The sequence below is a fragment of the Miscanthus floridulus genome, chromosome 5 (assembly GCF_019320115.1).
Source record: "Miscanthus floridulus cultivar M001 chromosome 5, ASM1932011v1, whole genome shotgun sequence".
NCBI classification, from domain to species: Eukaryota; Viridiplantae; Streptophyta; class Magnoliopsida; order Poales; family Poaceae; genus Miscanthus; species Miscanthus floridulus.
This window is the reverse complement of record NC_089584.1, coordinates 29025455-29049743: the sequence shown is the minus strand read 5'-3', so window position 1 is coordinate 29049743 and position 24289 is coordinate 29025455. Positions and strand designations below refer to the sequence as shown.

At 44.8% G+C, this 24289-nt stretch overlaps 2 protein-coding genes and 1 pseudogene across 2 annotated transcripts; 2 read left to right on the top strand and 1 right to left on the bottom strand.

Annotated features, from left to right (window-relative positions):
* The first annotated feature begins 385 nt into the window (after positions 1–385).
* Positions 386–703, top strand: LOC136454464 (small COPII coat GTPase SAR1A). The gene has a single exon (XM_066454883.1). The coding sequence runs from the start codon at positions 386–388 to the stop codon at positions 701–703; it is 318 nt and encodes a 105-aa protein (XP_066310980.1).
* A 1368-nt stretch (positions 704–2071) lies between these two features.
* Positions 2072–5408, bottom strand: LOC136451865 (phospholipase A1 PLIP3, chloroplastic-like). Its single transcript, XM_066452552.1, has 5 exons — positions 4460–5408; positions 3460–3966; positions 3287–3346; positions 2761–3174; positions 2072–2644 (listed from the first exon to the last, which is right to left on the bottom strand). Exons 1-5 carry the CDS (start codon positions 5081–5083, stop codon positions 2078–2080), a joined length of 2172 nt encoding a protein of 723 aa, XP_066308649.1. The 5' UTR covers positions 5084–5408; the 3' UTR covers positions 2072–2077.
* A 9710-nt stretch (positions 5409–15118) lies between these two features.
* Positions 15119–18759, top strand: LOC136451864 (uncharacterized; annotated as a pseudogene).
* Positions 18760–24289: the final 5530 nt, after the last annotated feature.

The window sequence follows — 24289 nt, the reverse complement described above, 5'->3', positions numbered from 1 at the left end:
AAGCTGAGAACTGATCACCATACCTTTGCATCTTATTTTCCACTCCACTGCATTTCAAAAGATCTTACATGCCGCTGCTGCATGTTGTCAAACATGAGTTTCTTGAGCCTTCTGTTTATCTTTTTGGGACGCTCATGTTTGAACCACATGGATTCAGTTTCTTGTGCAACTTGTGGTCAGGAAAAAATGTATGTTTTGCACTAGGCATGTAATACTTGGGCCTAAGTTCAGTCACTGCTTGATGAATTCTATGGTCCACAGTTTTAACAATTAACTATAAATTGTAACTGAACTTGATGAGTTCTATGCTCCACAGTTTTAACAGTTTTAATGTTTTGGCATATGGTTTGGTTGGCTGTTCTAAATTTTTGCCTGTTGTTTGTTGATGCTGGTTGTGTACTTGGTGGACGCTGTTGACAAGGAACGGTTTGCCGAGTCAAAGAAAGAACTTGATGCACTTCTTGCAGATGACTCCCTTGCAAACGTTCCTTTCCTCATACTGGGCAATAAGATTGACATCCCCTACGCGGCTTCAGAGGAGGAGCTGCGGTACTACCTTGGCCTGAGCAACTTCACAACCGGGAAGGGCAACGTGAACTTGGCTGACTCCAACGTTCGGCCCCTGGAGATCTTCATGTGCAGTGTGGTGCGCAAGATGGGCTATGGTGAAGGCTTCAAATGGATGTCTCAGTACATCAAGTGAGGCGCCGTTGTCCTCTTTGTCCATGGCACTGCTGCTGGTTCGCAGGCGGTTGAAATCAAGTCTGGTCGTAACTATGGAGAACATGGCAGCTGCATGAAAGGTTTTATGGTGGCTAGTGATAGGCAAAGCTTGTAAGTTGGTGTTAATCCTAGATATGTGATGGGGTCTGCTTTCTCTTCTGATTGTTTCTGGCTTCTGGGTGGTCTAACCAGTAAAAAAAATGCGATTATGTAATCACGTTACATGAAACAGTGCATTGTTCGTAGCAGCTTTGGTGGATTTTTGTCGCTGATGGTGGTGAGCTTGCGGTTTCTAAAATTATACCTGCTGGCTGTGGTAATTGTGTATCTGCAGATTCCAAACCTTGCATCTGTGACTGAGGTAGTACGTACTGTATAAATGATACTAAAACATGCTGGTGAAGGTTGCATTACTTTTATGTTGCGTTTGCGTTGAAATGAAGCAGCCTACATCAGTCTGAACGCTCATGACAACTTAACAGGTAAGAACACTTTTGGCACGGGAACAAAAAATGGGTGGAAACTGGATAATATAATAAATAAATCAAAATGACGTGGCATTGGATTTTTTGCGGTGGAGTTCCTATCCGAAACTTTCCCTCTGTCGGAGACCCGGGAGAGAGCGACTCTTGCGGCCGTCGAACGGCCAGTGCAGCCTCTTACCTGCTTCCTCTCGTCTCGTAGGCCATCCGTTCCGAGCGAAAATGCCAAACGAAGCAAGCTAAGCAAAACAAGAATGGCATATTGGCAACCAGGGCGGTCGTGGCGAGATTTGCATTTCGGGATGGGAAAAAGTCACCATTTCCGTGCAGGTTTGGCTCGCCGACCGGTTCCCGCTGTACCTGGCTCACCTCCAGCGTCGACTACCCCACGCGTCGCTCTCTAGGCCGCGGCCCGGCCCGAGGCGACGAGCGCCGCGCAAAATCGAGCAAGACACGTTGGATGGGATGGGATCGGCATGTCACGTCCGCGCGCCGTCGTATCCGGCGCTCCAGCAGACCGCGCGGGGCACAACGCGGACCCGTGCCTTGGCGCCTCTCGCGCGCGCCGGCCTGCATTGCCAGCGGGGCGAGCCAGGAGTTGTGCCCCGCGCGGACCCATCGCAACCTCGGACTAGACAGAAGTTGCTGATGACTATTCCTCTGAAGTCGGAACTAAAGAATTCAAGTTTCTATTTTTCCTTCAAGTTCATCTTTACATGCGACGCAGCTGCGCTTGACGCCTTTGCTTTGCAGACGTATGTGTGTGTTTTTGGTACAAAAGAATCGTGTGTCGGCGGCGTACGAACGAATGCAACGGACGGACCGAACCGAACCGACGTGAGCCTAATCTATCTATCTATCCTATCTATCTATCACCTGAATCTAATAACGGCCAGGAGCGCGCCGAGCGCGAGCAGCTCCGCGGGGAGCAGCACCACCACCAGCAGGTGCGCGCGCCTGGCCGCCTCGCCAACGGTGTCCACGAGGCCCCCGCCCCCGCGCCGCCGCCCCGAGGAGCCCGACGACGACGACGACACGCCGTGGACGCCGAACGGCCACCAGAGGAGCAGGCGCCACCGCCCCCGCTCGGCCTCCGCCTCCCGCGCGCGCCGGGCCTCCTTGCGGACCACGGCGCGCACGGACCGGAGGTACGAGCTCACGTCGTGGTCGCGGTACACGGAGCCCCGGGGACCGTACGCGGCGCCGTCCTTGAGGATCTCCAGCGGGTGCGGCGAGTTGAAGAAGGCCGACAGCGCGGACCGGAGCTGCTGCGACAGCAAGCCGTCGTCGCCGGACGCCGACGCCGACGACGCCGACGCCCCGCCGCCGGCCAGGTGGTAGATGCCGCTGTCCGTCGGGAGCAGGTGGTGGTGCGGGGAGAGCCGCTCGTCCGGCTGCAGGATCAGCACCTCCCCCATCGGCGCGTACAGGAGTTTCTGCATTCATGCAATGGATTGGATTCACGATGTCAGGAGATCGCTGGCGTCGTATACACCTGCAAGCCATTCTTGCTGAAGGAAGGACCTCGACCTCCTAGACAACCAAGACCTATCTGGTTTGTGAGGCACGGGTGGCTGCGGAAATTCCCGTTGGCAAGCTTCAGGACGTTGGCGACATGGTCAGGGTAGTGGCAGGAGAACACCCGGGGCACTATGTCCCGGTGCATCGTGATCGACTGCACGTGGCTCCGCGGCAACCCGAGCCGGCGGAGCAGGTGGTCGCCGCCGCACATGATGCATGGCGCGCCGAACGTTATCACGGGCAGCAGCGACGATGCAGGTGCCTCCCCTCGCATCAGCAGCATCAGGTTCACAAGCAGAGCCAGGCTCCCGCCGAGGGAGTGCCCAGTGAACCGCAGCCGTGCGGATCTACCACAGCTCTTCAAGTGGGCTTTCACGTAGGGTAGCATCTGGTGATACATCCCCTTGGCAGCTTCGTATATGCCCCTGTGAACGAGCACATCGAGTTCCTGCAGCGCCGCATCAGAAATGTAGAGAGGTTACATAAACATCTACCTGGTCGTATATACTACCAACTCCTGGAACTGAATTTTTTAGCAACAGCTAGTAGTGTCATCAAACCTCAAATTTGACAGGTTCAAATAAAAGGTTGGCCTGCCAAGAAGCAATTGATTCTGAGCCCTGCGGGTCACAAAAGCAAATAACCACAATGGCACAAAATTGGATTAAGAAGCCCGAAAGAACAGAAACTATAAATGAATCACCATGATAATTTGGGCATATATAAGCAATACCTGAACCACAAAGTATCTTGTGCTGTTTTGATCATCATCACAGACAAACCACTCACAAGGACAAGATCTTGAAGAATTCAGATCATCTGCAACGGCTTGCCGTGTCTCTTCCTTGGCGGCAACCATGGAGGTTACCGAATTTGTTGTGGCCACGAATGAGGCTTCGTCCAAGCTCAACCCGTCACTGCTCTCGCCACTCACGAATGCCATGATGGTCGGATCATCCTTGACATCATTCCCAGGACCAAATGGCATAATGCCCATGGCCCGGGAATGCAAATAAGCGGCAGTGGAAGACACTACATGGTATGCACCAAAGGGGTTAATCCCTAGGCCACTTCTTTCCCCCTGGCTAGCTGGCACCGCACTGTCGACAGCTTCAGGTGCTTGATCCCCAGATTCATCTTTCTTAGTGCTAAGCTCCTGCTTCTGATCAGGGTTAGTTCCGGCCATGTCTTGCATTGACGATGTCACAAACCGCAAATTGTATCTCCGAAGACATTTTGGCTGAGATGGGAGGCATGAAAGCAAAGGATTCCTAAGTTAGGCAGTGGAAAAAGGATATTTGCAACCGAAATTCAGTTACATTAGATCAGTATAAGAAACTCTGGTTCAGAAATAACGATATATCCATAAGCCGGAAAAACAGTTCAAGCTAGGCGCTTAACCAATTGGCAAAGACTGAACTCAAGGATGGACTTGGACTAATCCAAGAATAGTTATTGGAAAATCACACTGGAAAATAAAAGTAGACAGTAAAATCCAAAGTAGACCAAATTTAGCTTGAACATTCCTAGAAAACACCACCACCCGGCACTTGCATTGACGCTGAAATGTGAAAATATAGGGCATGAACAAGAGCACGGCACCTGGCTGGCACAATCAAATGCTCATGAGCATTTACCGAAAGCAATTTAGGCCAAATTCAGCGAGGACGAACTGCAATTGACGCGTGAGAGAGAAAGAGTAGCAGTACTAGACATGACGATGGTGATGGTACCTGAATTCTGGGGATCATATAGGCGATGTTGCAGAGGTAGGACATCATGGAGTACTCCTTAGCCTCCCGGAGCGACGCCTTCCGCAGCAGCCGCGAGAACGACGCGCGGTCGAACACCTCGTCGTCGTCGTACCCCACGGCGCAGCCTTCGTCGTTTCCCCCGCCGCCGCCGTTGCCGCCGCAGGAGGCGCACTCCTCGACGCCACCTGCGGGAGCCTCAGCCGCAGTAGCCGCCTCCTTCGGTTCCTGGCCGCCGCCGCCGCCGCCGGTGGCCTCCGCGTCCGCCGCCTCCACCCACCGCGGTTGCACCCGCAGCATCTGCAGCACCCAGTTGCCGCCCTGCCTCCGCTCGTCCCCCTCCGCCTTCCGCTCCTCATCGGGCGGAGGACTCCTCGGCTCCGCGCCGCGAACGGAGGCGCCGGCCGGGGGCGGCGGTCTGTCTCCCCCGCCACACGGCCACATGAGCAGCAGCGGCGCGTGCAGCGCGGCACGCTGCGGCTGGTGCAGAGGCTGGCGCTGGCGCTGCGCCGACATCGCCGCCGCCGCCGGGGGCGGCACCGAGGCCGGCGCCACCAGATGCTGCTGCGGCGCCGCGGCGCCGCGCACGAACCTCAGCACGTCCATGGCGGCGGCCCGGGGCAGGCGCCTCCGAAACGTGGCTTCCTCTCGTGCGCACGAGGGCGGTTAAGCCGCGCCGATTGAGAGGCGGCTGGTTAGTAATAGCGCGGCTAAGTTTAGGAATCCCTGCCGGCTGGGACTTGGGACTTGTGAGGCGGCTGGTGGCGTGGTCTGTGGGCGCTCGCCGGCCGGCTGACTGGCTGGCTGGTTAATCTTCTTCTAGTTCTAGCTCACCTAAGTATCTTCTAGTTCTAGCTCACCTGAGTAGAGCTTAGCTTCTGCTCGACGATGGTGAGTGGCTGCCGTGATGATTGTAAAAGGACAGGCTGTAGGGGAGGGGAGAGGGAGAGAGGACGGGCAGTGGAGGAGAGGTCCTCCTATATACCTGGAGACGTGGCGAAGGGGAAGGACGGCAGGACCGCAGGAGGTAGGCGATGACTGGGGATCGTCTGTGGGAGGTGAGAGAGCGGTGAAGAAAAATCTTTTGGTTGCTTGTTCGAACGGATCCTTTTGACATTTGGGATATTTCATATTGTCCGCTTGTTGTGGTGCTTTTCGCTGTGGATTGGGAATTGGGATGCCTCTTCCCGCTGATTGCTGTATTTTTATCTTATTATCTGAACTTTCTTAAAAATAACTTGTAGAAAATATTAGCAACATTTGTATCTTTAAAATTGAAAGTATTTGACTTCTGAAAAAAAGAACAACATTTATTTCCGGACAAAGGGAGTATGCGACTTGCGAGATTACGTGTACACAACCAGCGGTCAAACTGTACAGGAGATATAGAACAATAATCGCAAAGCCACCTTGGAGCCTTCACCTGGATTAACATGCGTTGACAAAAAAAAATTGAAAGAGTGGAGATTACAAGGTCTGATTACGTGCATCAGGAGTGGCATCTCTGTTGTCTGGTATTACAATGCCGTGACGGCAGTTGAGCTGCAGTAGTGCTGCCTTCCAAGGCTAAGCTGCAGTAGTGCTGCCTTCCAAGGCTAACGCTAACCGCTGGCTGTCAACCGCATCAGAAAGGCGGACGCACCGTTGGCTTAAACTAGCGCGGCCATGTCACCATGCCAGGCCAGCGTCACAGCGTGTGTTAGGCGACACGGCAGGTCGGCAGCGACGCGCGCGTCCGTTCCAGGACCAGGAGCCAGGCACAGAAGATCCCACCGTTGCTTTCGTGGCGTGGACGTCCGGCCGATGAGCCAGGCAGCGACGCCCGCGCGGGGACGTTTGGCTGGCAGCATGTCAGCGGATGAGACCGCGTGCGCGGACGCACACGTGCCGCGCTCGCGCGCCATGCAGCTGGGCTCAATCCCACTACAAGCATCGGGGACGGGTGGGCTGGATCTGGGCCGTATTGTATTTAAGCTCGATAACAGTAGACACGGTGGGCTGAGATTCGACCCACCCAGATAGGGCTTCGGTTTATTTCTTCGTCCTGTTTTCCGGCACCCGCGTGTCGCCCAATCCAATTTGGTGGATGACCGACGTCCGATTCCGCGTTGCTCCGTCTCTGAGCGCGTGGACCCACAAACAGCAACCGGCCTATTTCTGTTTGGCGTTCTATCTAGAAGCAGATGCGTTCGTCTTTCTCCTTTTTATTTTTTATTTTCTCTTTATTTTATTTTTTATACGTTACTCCATCCGGCCATAAAAGAATGCAATTGTGGTAATTATACCGTATCAGTCAAATTAGCTCATGTTTAACCAGGTTCATAGTAAACAATATTAGCATTTATATCCCTAAATAAATTTATTATGAAAATATATTTTATAACTAATCTAATGATACTTATTTTGTATCATGAATGTTAGTAGTTTTTATGTAAATTTAGTCAAAGTTTAACTGTTTGACTCCTCGAAAAGCAAGAATTGTATTCTTTTATGGACAGAGGGAGTACTACCTATTTTAGATGATCGTATATGTATGTATTCATACACTGGTTGTAGACGTATAATATGATGTCATGTACCATATTTTTTCAACATTTCCTCTCTCTTTTCACTTTTTCTCTTCTTCCGATCTAATTGAGTCATAAGACCACAAAACCGCAAAAGTTACGATAAAAGTTATGGTGATAATTTGTCACGTAAAAAGTTATGCACATAAGTTTTGAGCATAACTTTGTAATTTTAAAAAAAAATTAAAAAAATATTTTTTCGAAGAAAAGTAAAAAAATGATGGCAAAATGTGATGATAAGTTGTTCCGTTAAAAGTTATACACATAATTTGTGCGTTAACTTACTGACTTTCCAAAAATAAAAAGTCATGAAAATATTGAGAAATTGTTATGGATAAGAACAAAAATTGGGCTTCAAAAGTTACATTAAAAGTTATACACATAATTTGTGCGTTGACTTTGTATCTTTCCAAAAAAATAAAAAGTCATGAAAATATTGAGAAATTATTATGGATAAGTTTGTCTGCTGATAGTTATGAACAAAAATTGGGCTTCAAAAGTTACATAGAAAAGTTATCCTGATAAGTTATCTATATAATATTATTAAAAATATATTGACTAAGTTATGCTAATAAGTTATGTTTCATAAAATATCACGGAGTATGTGTAAAAGTCATGTGTATAATTTTGTAACTTTCTAGGAAAAGAAAGTGTGGAAATAAATATTTTTTTTAAAAGAAAAGTCGCGAAGTGCTGTAGGATTGACATGCGTTGGCTGATTATTGGAGCCGTGTGTGTCGTATCTTCTAGGAGCTAATACTAAATTAGCTTCTTTGCGTGGCTAATTTGGTTTGAGTAACCTTGTTAGTCACTTTGCTTAGCTTGTGTAGCTAAGTAATTTGTGTTCTCTAATTTGACATTAGTTGCCTTGTGTCGGGGTCAGAACTCATAACTTCGGGGTGTCTCAAGGTATCGATTGGTCAGCAGGCCATATGGCCCGTAATACATCAGCTAGCGAAGGCCCAAACAATCGAGGTTCGGCTAGGCTGAGCAAACTATGCTGGACGCTAAGACCAGGGTCGGCCATGACCTCTCCCTCCTACCTTAGCTACACGACGCTCGAGAGGCGCATGACCTCACCCCCGTCACAACCCCTAGAAGGGACAGGGAGAGGTCGAGCCCCACCAAGTATGCCTGTTCTAATAAGGACAGGTACGCCGCACTAACCTCGCAAGGACCGAGGGGCAGCAGTCACCTTGGTCCGGTCAGACACCAACCCTACACCACGTAGCTCGGACAAGACAATACCGTCCTAGGGCGGTGACGATGGGCACGATGCCCACCAGCCATATACAGCCCGACAAGACGCATGTACTATCCCACCCACTACGGGATGGGATCCACGACAAAGGCATTGACTTGAAGGCCATCCAGACCACCGGGGAACCATGACCCCAGCGATCGGAATCGTGGCCCACCACTTGAAAGCTCTAGTTTAATTTTGGTGAATTGATGAAACCCTAAGTGCTAACCCACATTGCTCTAGTGTTTCATGAGATAGGTTAGCACATATTTCAAGTGGTGGAGCAAATGGTGATGATCAAGATAATGGTGGATGCCATGGTGATCAAGTGCTCAGCTTGGAAAAGAAAAAATAGAAAAACAAATGGGCTCAAGGCAAAGGTGAAATCTATAGGGCCATTTTGTTTTGGTGATCAAGACACCTAGTGGGTGTGATCATATTTAGGATAGATAGCCGTACTATTAAGAGGGATGAAACTCGTATCAAAATACGGTTATCAAAGTGTCCCTAGATGCTCTAACTCATTGCATATGTATTTAGATCTAGTGGAGAGCTAACACCCTTGAAAATGTTTGTGAAAATATGCTAACACACATGCACAAGTTGATACACTTGGTGGTTGGCACATTTGAGCAAGGATGGTGAAGTTCGAAGAAGTGAAGGAGGAGTTGCACAAGGACCGGACGCTGGACCTGACCTAGAACCAGACTCTGCGCTGCGTCCGGTCAGTGTTGCATAGAGGAGGTGCGTTCTTGGTCTGTGACCGAACGTTGGCAGCAAAGGAGGACCAGACACATGGGAAACACTGTTCCCACGTTCGGTCGGTGTTGACATGTCGGCGTTTGATTTTGGCGCGCAACGGGAGAAGGACCGGACGCTGGCTAGTGTCAGGTCAAGGCAAAGTGGACGCGTCTGGTCATAGAAATGCATCTCTAGACTCTTACTAGAAGTGATCGGACTCCACGCTGGTGGCGTATCTGGTCATACTAACAGCGCATCTGATCGGTGGTTTGGTTGCATGGTCAAATAGGTGAGCGGATGCGGTTGCAGTGCGTCCGGCCTCGGTGCACTGCGTCCGGTCGTTCATTTACTTAAGCGCGCGATCGAGTTGACCATTGAGATCAAGTAGCATAGGTTTACAGCGAGGGACACATGGTAGTCATCTGCTGATCAGACACTAGGGCTGTGTGTCCGGTTAAGCGGACCTACGCATCTTATCGCCCCGCGTTGTGCTGCAGTGAGGAGCCTAACGGCTCTATTTCAATGGGGCCTCTATTTAAGCCTCATGGCCGGCTCTAGCTCACTCTCTTGGTCATTTGCATTAACATAGCAACCTTGTGAGCTTAGCCAAAGCCCTCCCACTCATCTCCTTCATTGATTCATCATCTTTGTGAGATTGGGAGTGAATTCAAGTGCATTGGTTGAGTGATTGCATCTAGAGACACTTGGTGTTCGTGTTTTGTTGCGGGATTCACTTGTTTCTCTTGGTGGTTGCCACCACCTAGATGGCTTGGTGCAGCGAGGATCATCGAGCGAAGGGAGGTGCTTGTCTTTGGCTCTGATCATGGTGATTGTGAGGGGTTCTTGACCTTTCCCCGGTGGAGAGCCAAAATGTACTCTAGTGAATTGCTCGTACCTTGTGGATCCCTATTTTGTGTTGGTTGTGCGGCACCCGATTACAGGTTTGGCTTGTGATGCCTATTAGCACATGAACCTCCAATTGGGTGAATCGCTACAACGATGATGTAGCTTGTCGGCAAGCAAGTGAACCTCAGGGATAAATCATTGTGTCATCTTGTCCCAAGGATTTCATTGATTCTCTTGTGATTGATCATCGCTTGCCATGTCAGTATATCTTCACTACCCTCACTTGTATTTACTTTCCTAGTGTTGCTAAGTTCTTTAGTATAATTAGTTTTAAGAGCTAGCTTGTGTCGGGTCTAGTGGTTAGTGAGGCTCTTTCGTTAGTCTTTGAGAGCTCACTAACTTAGTGGTAGTGACCTAGCATTGTGTGCTTAGAGACTATAGAAACTAGAATTGTGGTAGGTAGCTTGTATTTTTAGTAGGCTAGTGCAAGTATTGCTTCGCCTCATTTTTTGTCTAACCACTTTGCTTAGTGTTGTTGTAAAGATTTTTATAGGCTATTCACCCTCTCTAGCCATTAGGACCTTTCAGATGGTATCAGAGCCGTGGTCACCGCGATTTGAGGCTTAACAACCTTTGGTGTCAAAATGGCTCAAATCAAAAACACCAAGAAGCCACCCTAATTTGATGGCTCCATCTATCCTTATTAGAAGGCGAAGATGACAACATAAATCGAGTCCATCAATAGAAAGGTTTGGAAGGTGGTGGAGGCCAAGATTGAGGTTGCCAATTCCAAAGCTCCCACCGCCGCTGAAGATGTATTGCTTCAAAATAAAGATATTGCTCTTAGTGCCATTCATGATGCTTTGGATGAGAAGCAAATCAAGAACATTGAGATGGCTCATGAGACATGGAAGAAGTTGGAGGAATCCTTTGAAGGCACTCAAACCATGAAGGGTGCAAAGGCATACATTCTTAAGGAGAAGTTTGCAAGCTTCAAGATGAAGGAAGATGAGAATGTGCCAGAGATGTTCCATAGGCTTCAAGTGCTTGTCAATGATCTTAAAGCACTTGGAGAAGAGGTGAAGGACAAGGACTTCTCCCACAAGTTCTTAAGATGCTTACCATCAAGATTTGACATATTGGTCACTATTCTAGTGAGGAGTGGTTTAGACACCATGACACCAAACCAAGTGTTGGGAGATGTGATGACCGATGACACCTATAGAGATGATGATGATGAGAAGATGGCTCTCTTTGTGAAGAGATTTGGCAAGTTCATGGTGAAGAAGGGCTATCATGCTAGAAGGAAGAAGTCTTCATCCAAGAACAAGGAAGAATCAAGAAGGTGCTTCAAGTGTGGAAGCAAGGATGATCTTGTTACTCAATGCCCATACAATAGCGACAATGATGATGATGACAAGAAAAACAAGAAGAAGGACAAGAAGAAAAAGAAAGAGAAGGACAAGATGACCTTCAAGAAGAAGAAGAAGGGTGGTTCATATGTGGTCACTTGGAATAGTATTGCCTCCTCAAGTGATGATGACAAGACCACCAGGAAGAAAGCTCTTGCAAGCATTGCCATATAAGAGAAGCCTTCTATCTTCGACACTCTATTGACATGCTTCATGGCTAAGGCCACTAAGGTACAATCTGATGATGAGTGTGATGTTGAGGAACATGATAACAATAAAAATGATTGTGATGATGATGATGATGAACCAACTAAGGATGAACTACTTGACATGTTAGATGATGCCAAGGAACATTTTAATATTAAGAGAAGGGAATGCAAAGACTTGCATAAGGAACTAAAAGCCCTTAAGCAAGCCTTTGATGAGCTCAATGCATCTCATGAGAGGCTAGAGGAATCCCATGAGAAGCTTGGCACGGCTCATAAGAAGCTTGAAAAAGCTCATTCCTCTCTACTTGATGAGCAAAATATGAAGGAGCATGTTGTAACATGTGATGTGGGCTTAACTTGTGATATAATTGATGAATCTTTTCTATAAGCCTATCATTGTGGCTCCCACTAACCCTTCTTGTGGCACTTCCACTTTGAGCTCATCTAGTAGTGATGGTTTCACTTGTGATGCCTCACTAATGGTTGAGAATAAGACCCTCAAGAAGGAGGTAAATGAGCTCACTCTTGCCTTAGGCAAAACCTATGGTGGAGAGGACTGCTTGCTTATGTGCTTGGGTAGCCACAGAGCTTCTCTCTATAAAGAGAGATTGAGCTATACCCCCAAGAAAGGCAAGGTGACCTTTGCTCCTCACGAGACTAGTTTTGTGAAGAACAATGGTCGGTTTTGCACTAGTTGCAAGCAAGTTGGTCACATAGAGCAAAAATACATGAACAAGAAATCACAAGCTAAAGTATCCTTAATTAAGCTTGATTCTTTCTATGCGCTTACCAAGGGTACTAATGGTGTGAAGGCTTACCTAAAGTTAGTCATACTTGAATTTATGTATTGAAAATAGGAAATGTGTGCGGTCTGAACTTTGTGTCAAAAGCTGGAAATGACTCCAGGTATTGATACACATAATATCGTGTAGGCGGTAAATAGATTAGAGAAAATTCAGGTTGGTGCAGAGTGCCAACTGTGATCAGTGTTAGCTTGCTATGTTCTGGTTGATGTTTAAATAGACCTTAGCATGATTCTTCAGTGATTATTCTTTGATTATCTTCTGCTGTCTTTTTTTTTTCAAATGATTAACATATCTTTGTCGATTTTTTTGTACCCCTGTCTGTTTGATGCGTTCTGTGGCGCCTTTGTGCGCTGTGGCGGGCGCAATAGACGGTGAGGGTGAGGGTGAGGCCGTGAGGGTACCTGTATAGGCCGAGTGGCCGATTGGAGCCCTCCAAGACCGAGCCCGAGATGCAACCGCAAGCAGCCCTCCGAGCCGCCGCCGCCGTCGGCCGCCTGGATCTCCTGAGGCACCGGCCCTCAAGCTTTAGCGCCCGCCTGGATCTCCGCCTCAGGCTCAGGCCAAAGGGCACCACCGTGGTGCCGCTCGACGGTGCCGCGCGTGGCTTCGGCCGCACGCGTGCGCTGGCGAGGGGTGCCATGGTGGAGCCACCAACCCCGCGTCGCAAATGCTGTGAGCTCTCGGCTGCGCTCTGTCGCTCACTGGACTGAGAGAGAAAGGGCGAAGAGAAGTGAGCTAGGGTTTTGGGAGCCGACGCCGCGTCGCCGTTTTTGATCCTCCAAAGCGCTTTCTCGGCTGTCCGATCTGCATCGACAGCGTAGAATCCACGGGCGATGCAGATCTCATAGAGTTTATCTAAAACTACGCTCGAGTACTAACGAACCCACTTGAATAGCGCAATGGTCTGGCCCTTTGAGTTTGACATCAAGCTCCCGGGTTCGAACCCTGTGGTAGCCAATTTTGTTTTGCAACATTTTTTATTAGATATTACGTTATGTGATTTTCTAAATATTAGCAATAATATGACACTATCTTATTAGTTTTTTGATTTTCTAGGTTCCACAAAAATATCTAACTTTAATATCATGATTTCAGTTTACAGTTTGATTAATTAGTTCAACTATTTCAAGTTATACAATAATAACTCATTTGTAATCAAATTATATCGACAACTTAAAAAATAGAAATAATTATTTATTGTAGGTAATTATTTTATTTTATCTTTTTAAGAAATAAAATATTTGAGTTACATTTAAAAAATTAAAAATATCATAAAAATTAAAAATGAAATACTTGAGTTATTTTCAAACTTCTTCCTATATTTTTAGCTATTATTGTACTCCCTCCGTTCCTTAATATAAGCCATATAGTTTTTAGCACCAATATTAACGCACGGCTTGGGGAAGAATATGAGACCGAGGAAAAAAAGGAAAATCAGGCCATCTTCTCTCTCCCAATCAGATTGTTTCCTAAATCTAAGGGATTGGTTGGGGCATGTGCTATGTACGGTGGAAAGGTTTCCAAACTAATCGGCGTGGGAGCTGATACGTACCTATATTTTGGAATTTTCTTTAGAAATCTATATGGCTTATATTAAGGAACGGAGGGAGTACTTATTTGTTGAATGACTAAATGCTAAAAGGTACAATACCTAAAGCAAGGTAGAAAAATCTTAAAACTTACATGGACACCTCATTTTGGAGTATAATGATGACAACAAAGTTTCAATTGGTTCTAAGAATGTGGTCATGCACATCCTCCCAACGGCATACTCCCTCTGTCACGTATTATTAGTTGTTTTAGACTATGAGCAAGTACGATAGAGATTCCATATATCTGGACTGAAGTTCTTTACAGATGTATAATACCACTTTGTCGAAATCCTATCACCTTATTTTTATGTCATGATCATACACTAAAATAAGGTGTCCATCCAAATTTTTAGAAATTTTTATGTCGTGCAACTCAAAGGAATAAACACAATAAATGTTGACAAAAACATTCAAAAGATTCAAATCCTAGGTCTTTGAGTTTGATCATACACTAAAAACATTCAAATGAACATGGAGAAATAAAAAAAAGGAATAAACATAATAAATGATGACAAAACCCAAAAATTGAAAAACCCAAAAAAATTGGCTATCATCGGGTTCGAACCTGGGAGGTCGGGATCAAACTCAAAGGGCCATACCATTGCGCTACTCAAGTGGTTTCATTAGTTCTCGAGCGCAGTCTTTGTTAAACAGATCCCGCAATGCCAAAAAAAAGACCGCAACCTCTCGCGCCTCAAGGCGCCAAAACAATTTCCCTCGTCAAAAAATTCCGCCAAAAACACCGGTATATTTACTCATTTCCCGCACTCGTCACCTCCTCGGCCACTCGTTCTGTCTTCCCCCCATTTCTCCAACCCTATCCACCACTGCCAGGACACAACCGCCGTCGACGAGCTGTGTCCCCGCCCACGAGCTGCGTCCTCACCGACATCAATCGCCGCATCCCCCTCTCTCTCATCGCCCCATGCACCTATCTCGCCCCATCCACCTCTTTCTCACCTCAACCTAACCCTAACCACCGTCGGATTGTGGGTCGGCGCCGCACTGGATCTGCTTCCCCGTCGACTAGGGTTCACCGCACCAGGGTTGCTTCCCCTTTGACGACCACCGACGACGAGCACCTGGTCTACATCCACAACCTAGCCACAACCACACTGGATCTGCTTCCCCGTCGACTAGGGTTCACCGCACCAGGGTTGCTTCCCCTTTGACGACCACCGATGATGAGCACCTGGTCTACATCCGCAACCTAGCCACAACCGCAATGGTGGCAACAAGGGGGCAAGGTACGAAGCGACCTGCAGAACAAGAACAAGGTAAGCAAAACTCTTCTGTATTGATGAATTCTGTTGTACAATTCTATTGCCCTGGTATCTAGTTAGCTCCATAAGCAATTCTTTTGCAGTGCCTCTAGCTGTGGGACTACCACGCACTGTCCCATATGTGCCTATAAAAATGTAGGTTCAGTTCAGACTTAGTTGTATCTGGTGTGTCAGACAATCAGTCCTTGTTTTTGCAAGATAACTTGATCTATTTTAGTTCCTGAATGAAATGCTTTGCTGAATGAATCTTGGTTTGTTAACCATTCAGTCAAATTGTATGAATAGTACCCACTATCCCATATCTGCCTGTACAAGTGTGTTGCTATATACTCTGCTACATATGAATAGTACCCAGTCTTGGTTTGCTAACCATTCAGTCAAATTGTATTCTGAATCTTGGATCTGTATTTATGTATTGATGTGCAATTAGTAATCTATTTTGCACTTGTATCTGTCTGAAATAGAAGCAGCAGTGATGTTTTCTGAAAGCAATTGTAGTACAATTCTGAAAGTAGCTGTGACTCTTGACTTCAAATAGATTTTGGCGTGGTCTGTTTGACCATTTTAATGATCTGGAATAAGCAGTAGCAGAGTGCATGCATGTGTGTTGATAGGAAAAGAGTAGTTCAGTACAAGCTAGCTTCAAAATTTTTAGATAATTTAGAGTATTTGTGCTTCAGTACAAAAAAAGTTGTACCTCTTACCTCTGACCTATTACTTGTTTCCTATAACCTATCACCTCTTATCCCTTAGCTCTTCAGCAGGCACTACTAGCTCCTACCTCTTATCTATCTAGCATCTAGTATTACTACCTCTTAGTACTTAGTTCACTCCTTTTTATTTTCTAATAGACACAATTTGCTTGTTTTTGTAAGAACCTCCAAAAACTGATTATGAGAGACGTCGGGATACACGCGTGGCGAACAATTTAAAGAAGATGCAAGAATTCGGCCTGAAAAATCTATCTACTAAATTTAATAACTTTGTATCACAATCTGCATCAAAGAAGGGGGAAAATCAGCAAACAAGAAAACAAATAGTGAAGATTCAAATTCATCGGAGTATCTCCTTGAAGATGATGATCAAGGAGATTGTGATGATGATGACACTGAATATGATGTGCAGCCACAACCCCTGGCAACTAAGGTGCTTCTTCTATCTTCAAAGTACTAGATGGGGAATATTTGTATTGCATTTGAATGTTTTTAATCTGTTCTTTAATATATGCCCTTGCTTTTAGATGCATCTTGTTTCTTGCATACCTGTTCTTTAATATATGGTCTTGCTTATTAATGCACATGACTTACTTGATTTTTTTTTCCACAGTATCCTCTAGGGTATAGTCGGAAAGTCCTAGCTTCAAAGAAGAAGAAGATAGGTCCCACCATGGCGCCAGGAGTTAGGGCTAGTAAGAGAGTGAGGGCATCTCAAGGATCATAGGTGCAAACTCCTAAATCCCAAACAAGATCATCAAAAAGGCTTCAACCTTCAGCGAGAGTTGGCCAGAATGTAGAGGATCCTACAGATGGTCATGATGAAATACCACCACAAAGGTCTTATACGGATGCAGAGGAAGGCAATGGAGCTGGTGGTCAGGACAATACAGCTATAGAGGAAGTCAGTGGAGCTGGTGCTCAAGACAGTACAGGTGCTGATGAAGACAATGTAGCTGGAGAGGAAGACACTGAAGGCAAGTTATAGTTTCTTTGTCATTCAAATATGTCATCTGTTTTTCTTATCTGCATGAAACTAAATCATTTTAATGCAAATTCTATTTTGTAGCTCCTGCACAGCGAGCCCCAAGGAGACCCAGGCCACCCACCAAGGGAACATAGCTGGACAGGATGACAAAAGCTATGAGAAGGAGAATGCCCATAGCTATTGCTGAAGGCAAAAGAAGGCCTCATGAACCTGTTCAAGCAGCCAAGTTTACATCTGAGGCTAGTGTCATCATTCGGGATAAGGTTCTTGTCCTACCTCATTGGAAAGAATACAAGAGAGACGATCAATATTACAAAAACTTTGTGGGAAAGCTGTCTGTAAGTGCATTACTGTTTCTATGGTTAACATGTATATCTGTTTAACCTTAATTGACTAACTAAATATGGAATTGTCATATGACTAGGGGCGCTTGGCCATTAACCCTGACGACAAGCCAACAGAGGAAGCTTGCACCGATATGCTGCGCTCTGGGGTGCGACAAATGCGTTATCGGCTCAAGAATAAATACTTCAATGGTGTACCTGCAAATGAGATTAGGACAACTTCTCTAGTTGCATGCATGACTGATGAACAGTGGAAGGCACTAGTTGCAAAGTGGTCTGATCCAAAAAACATGGTTTGGGTATCTTCTCATATATTCTTTCTCATTCAGTTTCCAAAGGATCTTCTCATTTTAAACCTATGATCTCATCTGACATGTTCGTTATCTTGTAGGAATCAAGTGAAAAGAACAAGCAGAATCGCCGTAAAGTCAAGTATCATCAAGCTATGGGTTCTCGCAGCTATGTGGCACACTTACATGCATATGTAAGTAAAGAGTACCCTGTACATATTTGCACTAAACAACTTGTTTTGCATTTCATCTGAGAAAACTTTGTTGTAATTGATTATCTATGAAATAGAAAAAGAAGAAAAACAATGCAGAACCAAGCACATAACAAAATGAAGAACTTGATGTGGTGGAGGCCTTCAAGACCTGCCATACCAGCTCCAAACATGGTCTGACTGAACTAGCAAGAGAAGCAGTTGTAAGTCACGACATCTATTTCGCTGTGCCAACAACTATTCATTAATTGGATAATATGTCTTGTTTCAAACATTTTGTATTCTGTCTTTTGCTCAAAAATGGTCATAATCCAATATAGCTAGACATACTTGCTAAATAATAATCCTATGTTGTTGACTTCTACTTGTATTCAGTTACCTGACAACAAATAAATGACTCATGATTGCATACCTATTTGGCATCAGTTTGTCAATGCAACATAGGTTTTTATTTTTTAAAATACATCTTGTGTGATATTTCCTCCTCAAATTAATGCAATAAGTATCAACTAATGATGGGTCATTGCTGTTTCAGTCAAATATGGAAGCTTTGAGGACAGAACCTGTTGCTGAAGGTGAGACAACAGTGTCCAGTGTGCAGGTTGTGTCCCAGGTGCTCTCCCAAAACAGCTCAAACCTTTTCCTAAAGAGTGTTGGCATCAAACCAGTGCCATCCTCCAAATCATCATCATCAAATGAAAGCGAGCTTCGGGAGCAACTAGCAGCTGAAGCTACGGCTGCTGTACAAGGTGAAATCGATGAACTCAAGAAGAGAAGTGAAGAAGCTGAGGAAAAGCTGGTGAGGACACAAAAGGAGATGGAGGAGTACAAGAAGTTGACAGAGATAAACAACAAGGCAATGGAGGAGAACAATGCACTGCTCAAGCGTATCTTGGCCATCAACAATGCTTCTTCGACATGAGCGCTGCTCGTAGCTGCTGGTTCATTAAGCAAGGGGTCTGCTGGTGATTTTGTTTATGTAGTAACTTATGTTGCTGGTGGTTGGCAGCTTTTTATTATTTCCTGTGATGTTAATGTGAACTGAGATGAAACTAGTAGTTCAATTTGATGTCTAGTGAGTTATGTGAACCGAGTTTAGAATTGTTGATTAAGTTGTTGGTCATTGGAATACTGGATCTGTTAATTTATGGAAGCTTTTGGTCATTCTAGTATTATTTGCATTCTGTAATGAAATCAGCATGTGCACTTCTGATGAATTATCTGACCTTTCTGTGACGATTTGGTAATTGATTCTGTGACGAATTTCTATTTACTTTAGTGACAAAAATGAGAACCTATCACAGCAAGCCTTGTGGCCCAATAAAAAGTGGACACGTGAACCATCAACATCACTGGCCACGTCAGCTGCCAACCTTGTGGCCCAATAAAAAGTGGACACGTGGACCATCCACATCACTGGCCACGTCAGCTGCCACGTGGTCGGACACGTCACCTGCAATGTGGACGCGCCACATGGACAAGACATGTCAGTTGCCAGCGTGGCAGACGTCGTCTGGCCGCCTAATAGATGGCAAGTCATGACGAAAAAGGGGCTATATCAATGATGAAAATATTTCGTCATAGAAAGAATACACTTCTATGACGACGACCATTTTGTCATAGAACAAATGCACATCTATGATGAAAATACACGATTCATCATGGTAGGTAAAATATGACGCGCATTCAATGACGAATACCATATCGTCACAAATTCATCATAAAATAATATATGTGACGATTTTGGAGTCTTTAGTGACGAAAGAAGAGCATCATTGATGTACACATCCCTAGTAGTGGCACCATGGATAGGCTCAAAGAAGAAAGCCATTTGGGTGCCAAAGAGCTTAGTAACTAACCTATAAGGACCCAAGCAAGTTTGGGTACCTAAAAGGAATTAATCTTCTTTTGTAGGTCAATTATAAAGCCAGAGGAAGACATTGGGTTCTTGATAGTGGGTGCACTCAACACATGACCAGTGATGCAAGAATGTTCAACTCAATCAACACCAATAGCAATGATAGTTATGATAGTGTCACATTTGGTGGCAATAGCAAAGGCAAGGTCAAAGGGCTTGGTAAAATTATAATATCCAATGACATGAGCATATCCAAGGTGTTGCTAGTTGAGAGCTTGAACTTCAATTTGCTATTCGTGGCTCAATTATGTGATCTTGGATTCAAATGCATATTTGGGTTAGATGATGTAGAGATAATATGTATAGATGGATCTAATTTGATCTTCAAAGGCTTTGGATATTAGAATCTATACTTGGTTGATTTCAATGCTAGTGAAGCACAATGTTAACATGCTTGTTCACTAAATCTAGTATGAGTTGGTTATGCCACAGAAGGCTTGGTCATGTTGGAATGAAACAATTGAATAGATTGGTTAAGCATGACTTGGTTAGAGACTTGAAAGATGTTATGTTTGAGAAGGATAAGCTTTGTAGCTCTAGTCAAGCCGGCAAACAAGTTGGAAACACCCATCCTAAGAAGAGCATAATGAGCACTAGCAAGGTATTTGAGTTATTGCACATGGATTTGTTTGGGCCAACACAATACACTAGCATTAGTGGAAACAAATATGGCTTTGTGATAGTGGATGACTATACAAGATACACTTGTGCATTCTTTGTAGTGGACAATAGTGATGTGTTTGTAACATTAAAATTATTTGTCAAGGGCATTCACAATGAGTTTGAGACAACCATCAAGAGAGTTCGAAGTGACAATGGTAGTGAGTTCAAGAACACAAGAATTGATGAGTTGTGTGATGATTTTGGAATTAGACATTAATTCTTGGCCAAGTACACTACACAATCAAATGGCCTTGTTGAGAGAAAGAATAGAACACTTATTGACATGGCAAGGTCCATGCTTAGTGAGTACAATGTGAGTTGTGGCAGAACCGCCCAATTTATACAATATTAAGTATGACTGTCCCCGTTAAACACGTTGACACACGCATACCGTCACTTATATAAACCCGGTAGTCCATCGAGTACCATGAAGGCCTCGATAAATCAACTTCACAACCAAGATCGTACTTGATTAAGCAAATACATATCACATACATAGAGTTGCAGCGAAAATAATATTACAATAGGGTCATAAGTAATTAATATAAGTTCAGTTTCAAATCCAATAGGTTAAAACAACATAACTTTGAAATGATTACCAAATCATAATTTTGAATCATATTGCTAGCTTTGATGACACCCTCCAACAAAAGCATATATGAGAAGCAAATACAGAATAGCCGAGCCCACCGGCACTTAGTCACCACCTTCAACAGACATAGCACTTCTCCTGCAATAGGGTGGGATAAAACCCTGAGTACTCAATTGTACTCAGCAAGACTTGCCCGATAGGAGAAAAATCAAGATTCCTAGGATATGCATGGTTTATTTTGTGGAGCTAGTTGGATATCATAATCTTTTGCAAAAGTGCTTACTATGTAAGTTCTTACTTTTAATATTTTAGCATCAAGTTCAGTGAAGCCAATTATAGCTAAGTTTGCATATCTTGTAACAATCATTTGATTAATAAGTATCACAATAGTAACCATATTCAATTATCATGATCAACAGAACCATCATGTTTTATTAGTTACTACGACTGCCGGAGCAAGGTATGAGTTTCTCACTATCTAGGAGAGACGACAATTTGAATCGATTACATCTAGCTGAGCAATCCCAAACACACACCCATATGAGCCCACATTAGCTCGCGTGGGTCACCGTTCGCTCCATTTGGCGGTGAGTCGGGACCATTTCGCAAAACTCATGATCTTGCATCCTCACATGAATTGCCCAAAGCTCGAAGCCCATAGCAAACATGGTCTTGGACTAGTCCCCTTCCTTCAGGCTCTCCTCCCAGTAATGCTAACGGTCTAATATACTCAGCCCGAATGAGCTAGTTGGCTTCACGTTCATCTATAACTCAGGCCCCTGTTATGTGTTTGGTACCTTCAATCTCAACCAAGGTCCAACAACGAAGCAGTCCTTAAATGACATAGATGGGATCAAAGAATACATGTCTTGCCGGCATCAACAACAACCATAATAGCACCGGATCCCGTTCGGTCTCCAGTTATCCATTATCACCTGGTTCTTTTCTACGATAGCAAATATAGCCAACCATGTCAGAGTAGCCACCTATGTCTCGTAGGCGACATGAATCACCCGACTTCTACCAGTCTAAGCATAGCTAAGCATAGAGCGACCTATACATACTAGTAAGGATACATGTATATATATTGTAGACAACGTAAGACATGCAACAATGGGTTTCAATTCAACTCCTATATTTAATGCACAATACAAAATATAAACTCAAGTGTATTTTAAAAGAGAGGTAGGAGGCTTAGAATGCTCTGGGGCTTGTCTGGGGTTCAACACTAGGTCAGTGTTTGTTAGATGATATTCGCTTGGCAAGCATCTCTTGCCTGACATGTATTCCCGGGGTCCTCCTATCTTCTGGATCCGTTCACCAACATCGCCTTTTGGTTGGTTTCAGCACCACATTCTTCACCCTTTCGTCATACATCTAGCGTACCTATATAATATATGCAAAGATGCAATGCATGCATATGAGAAAGAGCAAAACCAAAACATCACGCAATTGCAAACAAGGACAAGTATAAGGTCATAACAAAATTGACCTAGTGACATGAATGAATAAGGTGCCAACTAAACATCACACAAATTTGTCATGCTAATATAGCAATAAGACAACACCGTAACATTTATCTATCGAGAACTAATTAAGTTTAGTATCAAACAAAAGCACTAGGGTTGATGTGGGTAACACTAAATTTAGCCATGTCAATCTTGATCAAGGTTCTACTACTAAACATACATCATAGAAATGGCAAGATGGTAATCAAATTTTAATTCTTTTTACTGAGTAGGTGCATATCTCTTTTCCGGTAGAGAAGGCAAATATTCTAATTCACATAAAACATACTAGTTTCAAATATGTTTAGCATATCAACGGGGGTTCACAAAACACCATAGCATGATCATCAATCATTTATCAAAAAGCAAAAAGTTGGGCAAGCATCAAGTAGCATGCATAGATAAGTTTGAAATTACATTCCTTTTCTATCATTAGAATATTCATCTTATATTTATATAATTAACAATGTACAAAAAGGAAAAAGGCCAGCTGCTATATAAATTTAATTCCTAGAAAAATACAGCAGCACACATATGCTGTGAATAGCATATCACCTAAATTTCCTCACACACACACATATATATATATATATATATATATATATATATATATATATATATATATATATATATATATATATATATATATATACACACACACAAAATTTAGGATACAAACAATACAAGTTAAACATACAATTTACTAGGAAAATAGTACAACATATAAAAGTTGGTCAAACAATGGAGATTATGTTTTTCTGAGCTGGAGTAAGTCATTAGAAAACCATGAAAATTGGTTTCATGAATTTTTGATACTTATGGCCCAAGATATCATTTTTGGAAGCTAAAAAGGTATTATTCTATAAAAATAGTAAATAAAAAGTTTAAACAGCAAATTTTATGATTCTAACATGTAGAGCACAACAAGACAAAACTAATAAAATTAGTTTCACCCAATTTGGATCTCCCTAGCTCAAGTTATAAATTTTACAAGTTTGAAACAAATTCTAAAAAAGAAAACAACAAAAACCACCCTAACTGCCGCTAGGCGCACCCGGTCCATGCACCCAGAGAGACTGATGCGCAGGACCCTCGGTCAGCATGGCCCCACTTGCCATAGGGACAGAGCAGAGCCTCCTGGTCAACAGGCGATAGCTCACCGTCAGTGAGGTTGCCGGCGATGGGACCACCACCGTTGGACTCCTCATCTCACTCCGCATCTAATGAGGTAGATTAAGGTGGGGTGCTCGACTCCTAGGCTAGGTGGCGGCACTAGGGGTGGCATGGTGGTGCTAAGCCACGACAGCGGTGATGGACTCACCGTCTCTAGTCAAGGTTTGGCCGGTGGCCACGAGCATGGGCTCCAGGGAGCTCGCACGGGGATCTAGGGGTTAGGGTTAAGGCTCGACGGGGCTACAACGAGGCATGGCCACGCACATGGCGACATGGCATCTAGAACACGGCAACTGCGCATGGTGTTCCAGTGAAGCCGATGCTTGAAACATTCAACGGTTAAGCGGTTAAGCAATAGCGGTTCCTAGTGATGCTAAAACAAGAAGGAGAAGAAGAAAATGGAAGATAGGGACGCGCTGGCCACGACGAGCGTGAGCTCAGCGGCCATGACGCCCATGGTAGCAGCATTGGGCTAGGAGTGCTCACCTTACGATGAGGCATGACACAACTAGGTGGGGAAGGAAGGGCAATGCATGGCGTAGCTGCTGGTGCAACAAATTGAGCGGGGGTTGAACGGTGCCGATGAATTTGATTGGCGAGCAGAGGAGGGTGGCTGCAATAGAGGAGGAAGCAAAGGAGGAGTTGCCGGCGTTGGGAGCATTAATTGGGCATGGCAAGGCTTCTCCAAGTTCACCAGTGCATCTTAGCCCCT